This window comes from Berghia stephanieae, chromosome 15 (assembly GCF_034508935.2).
Source record: "Berghia stephanieae isolate SIO BIC M18660-M18661 chromosome 15, UCSD_Bste_1.3, whole genome shotgun sequence".
NCBI lineage: Eukaryota > Metazoa > Mollusca > Gastropoda > Nudibranchia > Aeolidiidae > Berghia > Berghia stephanieae.
In genome coordinates, this window is record NC_088374.1 from 7,171,431 (window position 1) to 7,176,430 (window position 5,000).

Consider the following 5,000-nt stretch of genomic DNA (forward strand, 5'->3'; position numbering starts at 1 on the left):
GTGTTTGTGTTTGTTTTTCTTTTCTATTTTTTTTTTCACAATACGCAAAAAAAATGCGAAATCTAACTTTCTGATCAGTAGAACAGATTGTAGAAAATCGAAAATCGCGATTTTACAATGCATCATATACAACGATAACCAAAATTGGCATGCAACTGTTCCAAAATAATTCAGTTTTTAACTTTAATCAAGCATTCAATCCTCATAACTCATGCTTCAGATTCACTTACCCAAATTTATAGATTTATTTATAGACATTTTTTCGCCCAGGGTAATTTCATCTAACCTTCATTCACTAATCTCATCTAGTCCGTTTTCCATCTTAGTATTATATTAATCTCATAATAATCACAACAATACTATTCCTGACTTGCGCTGATTCCCACTTTGTATTCCTATTTTGTTCAGATTCCGATGCGGGTCAATCCACTTTTTGCCCCGCCTCCTGCACGCAGTAATGTACGAGTCATTTTTTTTCTTTTGTTTAATTTGTTTTTTTTTTTGTGTTTTTTTTTGTTTTGTTTATGTTTTTTAATTTTTTTATTATTTTTTTTTTCGTTGGAATATTTTGCTTGTTTGCTTTGCCCTGCTTTGCTTTTTGAATAACATTGCTTGATTAATCCACTACTGTTTATTCTCATCCTATGGCATTTAAATTTTTAACGTTTGAGTTGATTGATGACTTTAACTCTAACTTGTCCCATTCCGGAAATTGACCGAATTTTACAAAAATTATAAAGATTGAAGTATTTAGAACTCGGAGTTTTAATTTGAGTTTTTTACTATGTCATCTGATATGTATATTAAAAAATTTATTATTAGGTGTTGAGGTGAGGTGAAGAAATTTCAGTTTAAGAATGTGTTAATTTCGTCTGTAAAGTCCTTAAAATAATTAATAATGTAAATAATTTATGTAAATCAGTTGACAAGTTAGTCTTAGGTAAACGTGTTTGTATTAGCTGATATTTTGTTTGTTTGTAAAATGTGTCAGATTACAGCATAACACGCTTTAATATTAAAAGATGACCAAAGATAGGTAGTATCGGATCGGAAGGTCCTGGGTTCGAGCCAGCCTCGCACGGCTCATAGTTGAGTCCTTGGAAAAAGACTTTTTACTCACATTCTCTCACCGTACTCAAGTGTAAAATGAGTACCTGGCCGTTAATAGCGTTGTCTCTGTCCGAAAAATTGTAATATCGCCTAACAGGCGTCATGTCTCGTCCTACGTGATAAGTGTTGCTGTTGGCCAGTGACCACTTGTAAAGCGCTTTGAGTGAGCACGCTTAGTGGATAATTTTTTTTGCGTTATATTGTATTTGTTTCCCACGTTAATTTGTGTACTGTTGTGCTGACGAAGGGTTTGTACCCGAAACGTCCATTGTCTGTTTTGTTCCCGTACGAAGCCTCTCCATTTTCACTCTTTTGTTAGTATTTTACGATAACCGACTTCAGGCAGCCCCTACCGTTCACACATAATATGTCTTACAAGCCCAACAAATAGTCTTCAACAGTCGTAACGTCACTTCCTTCGTAATGACGCATGCTAACTTAGTAACACTGGCTCTAAACTATCGGAACAATGGCGGACGCCCGTATGAAATAGTTCTCCGGCGAGCATAAAAACGTTTCAAAGAGGGAAAAAAAAACAACATAAATTTGATCATGTTTTGACTTTTACACATTCTGATCACAAGGCATATGAAAAGGGAATGAAAAGTTCTAGCCAGCATGAAGAATAAAAAGTAATGATTGTCTTTGTTTAGAACCAAGATGGCCGCCGTTGCCAGGCGGCGTGACATCAGACTATTGAATCGTATTGTCGAACGATATAATAGGAGCTTGCTTTGTTGACAGTTTTACACGATATGATTTGTTTATATTTCACGTCAGCGCGATACATCATTCCTTGTGTCCTAACAATCTTCCCTCTCTTGCTCCCATCGCGGACTTAACAAAAATGTTGTTTACACGGACAAGGTGCCAATGAAAAATAAATCGGTCCTCTCCGAGAAGTGTCCTCGATTTACTATTTTCACCAATCGCATTTTATTCTTTATATTTATTTTCATGTCTTTAAGAAAAAAATACACCAGTGGATAGCAGACAATATTTGCGGATAAAATAAGACTATTAAAACAGACAGTCGTCTATTATACTTATTATACTAATGTATTGTGAAAATTAACATAGATCTAGATTGAGTCAACAGGTAACAGAATTACCCTTAATTTAAGAATTGTTGGCAAGTTACTCGTATAACAATCTGTAAAAAATAGTTTTAAAATTTTTAGATTTGCTGGTAATTTTGTGCTCGGTGATAAAAAATCAACATTGGATTTACAGAACAAATATTGACAGCCAACTATCTTTTCTTTTAAAGAATGTATTTCTTTGTTGTCGTTTTCTATGGGTTGCCACTATGAATACAGGAGGATAAGAATGGCCCGTGTTTACACACATCCAATAATGATTAAAATAAATAGTCGTTTCCGCACATTTGTTATTCGGGACCTTTGTATATTCCAAATATCCGGACTATTCCAATTTGGGACCCTTGTATCCCAATTAGCCGGACTTTTGTAATTTGAGTATCCCAGGAACGCAAAGGGAGGGTTTTCCATACTTGTATATTTGTACTCTATAAATCATGAATTTGATATCTCAGAATTCTCCATAATCCGAATAATAAGTATCACACTTATCTGAACAGACGAGTTCGTGCATCATCGAAAATGTCTTGTACCAACTAGTTTTTAGCTGAGAAGTGTAAAAGAAAAAATGCTTCACTTCATGTGCTCTGTTCTCCAATCACATAGACATACATTCCCATTTATACAGTTATATCTCAGCCAAATCCCCCTCCAGGAGTTGTCCCATTTCAATAATTGTTGTTATCTGTCGTACATACTTAAAGCAGTATGGCCCGTTAAGCTGGATTTATTCCGGTCACTACAGCGTTAAGAATGGTAACAGTTGCTTGTTTCCCTTTAGATTGGACGTTAATGTATCAGAAAATTCTGCTCGTCCTATAAAACTAACCAAGTCACCCAGTCACGGCTGGGTGGACAGGTGTTTGTGGTGTGTGTGTGTGTGTGTGTGTGTGTGTGTGTGTGTTGAGACGGGGGGGGGGGTTGAGGGTGTTTTGATAATTTCCTCTTGAGAATCCTTATAAAACTTCATAAAATCACAATCCATTTTCTTTGTTAATGTTTATAAATATGATGATAATAATAATAATAATAATAATAATAAAACTATTAATAATAATAATGATAATAATAATATAAAAATAATAATAATAATAATAATAATAATAATAATGATAATGATAATAATAATAATAATAATAATAATAATAATAATAATAATAATGATGATGATGATGATGATGATGATGATGATGATGATGATGATGATGATGATGATGATGATAATCATCTTCATCATCATCATAATAATCATCATCAACATTATTGTCATTATCATTCGAAGGACAGTAAACCTTTTTTTTATTCTACTCAAAATAATACCTTGGAAATAAGTCGACATGATAACGCAACGCGTGCACTGATAAATCGGGCAGATAGTCAGAAAAATATAATGGTCCCGAACCACGAATAGACACCCAAGCGGGTTTGATAATAGAACTACAAGTTGAACTGTCTTGAAAACTCGATAGAAAACCGATTAAACACTTTATCAAAGGCTTGGAAAAGTTTATCAAAGGCTTGGAAAAGTAAACACAGATATTGTTATACTGTGTCAAAAGGAAGAATCTACACAGGCGTTTGTTTGTCGGTGTGTTATTGTGTCATGAGTAAATATTCAACACGGTTGACCGGGCATTTCTCTCTCTCTCTCTCTCTTTCTCTCTTACCCTCTCTCTCTCTCTCTCTCTCTCTCTCTTTCTCTCTCTATCTCTCTATTTTCTCTCTCTTTCTCTCTCTCTATTTATTCTCTCTCTCTTTCTCTCTCTCTCTATTTTCTCTCTCTCTCTCTTTCTCTCTCTCTATCTATTTTCTCTCTCTCTCTCTCTTTTTCTCTCTCTATCTATCTATTTTCTCTCTCTTTCTCTCTCTCTCTATTTTCTCTCTCTCTATCTATCTATTCTCTCTCTCTATCTATTTTCTCTCTCTTTTTCTCTCTCTCTCTCTCACTCTAACTCTCTCTTCCTGTTTCCTTCTCTCCCTCATATCTGATGATCTGTCCCCTCTCTTTCCTCTTTTCCCGTACTCTTTACCTCCATCTAACTTTCTCTATCAATCTCCAAAGCACAAAAATACATCCCCATCCCCACAAACTTCACACTCAGAGTGAGAGAGAGAGAGAGAGAGAGAGAGAGGAGATAGATAGATAGATAGAGAGAGAGAGAGAGGAAAGAGAGAGACAGAGAGAGAGTGTAAGAGAGAAATGTATATATATATATATATATATATATATATTATAGGAAGAAAGAAAGAGAGAGAGAGAGAGAGAGAGAGAGAGAGAGAGAGAGAGAGAGAGAGAGAGAGAGAGAGAGAGAGAGAGAGAGAGAGAGAGATTAGTTAAATTGTCTAAATATTTTCAATAGTGCTGTACGACAAACCTTTTTAAAACTTGTCATAATAAAGGATTTCCCACGTTAACGTATTCCCTGTTTATTTGCTGATTCCTCCATGCACGCATTACACGCTTATTTCAAGCAATTTGAGTGGCAAGAATGCTTGATCCAGATTCACCGACTCTCTGTAAATCCATCTCTTTTGCTTCTATAGATAGTATGCGCTTGGCTAAGATGCTCATAACATTGCCATCCGGAAGTATAATGGACCAACACACAAAACTGTGTGTATAATGAACGTTTATAGTCGGGTTAGTACAGTTCAGTGAGCATTACTCATAAACGCGGATGGCAAAGAACAATAATAAAGACCTGAGTGACGTCATATAGCAGTGTCGCCTTTGTAAATAGAAACAAACAAACAATAAAAATAAGAAAGAAAGGGGGGGGGGGGGGGGAA

At 35.2% G+C, this 5,000-nt stretch overlaps 1 protein-coding gene across 40 annotated transcripts in view; it reads left to right on the plus strand.

Moving 5' to 3' along the window:
• Positions 1-5,000, plus strand: part of LOC144960484 (uncharacterized) — a 389,259-nt gene that overhangs the window by 363,652 nt on the left and 20,607 nt on the right. For 15 of the 40 annotated variants that reach the window (XM_078893600.1, XM_078893597.1, XM_078893598.1 and 12 more), the window contains one exon: positions 409-459. The exons of the other annotated variants lie outside the window; for them this stretch is intronic. In XM_078893600.1, coding sequence (XP_078749726.1) covers positions 409-459 — 51 coding nt within the window. The remainder of the gene's footprint in view (positions 1-408; positions 460-5,000) is intronic. 40 annotated transcript variants of the gene reach the window in all.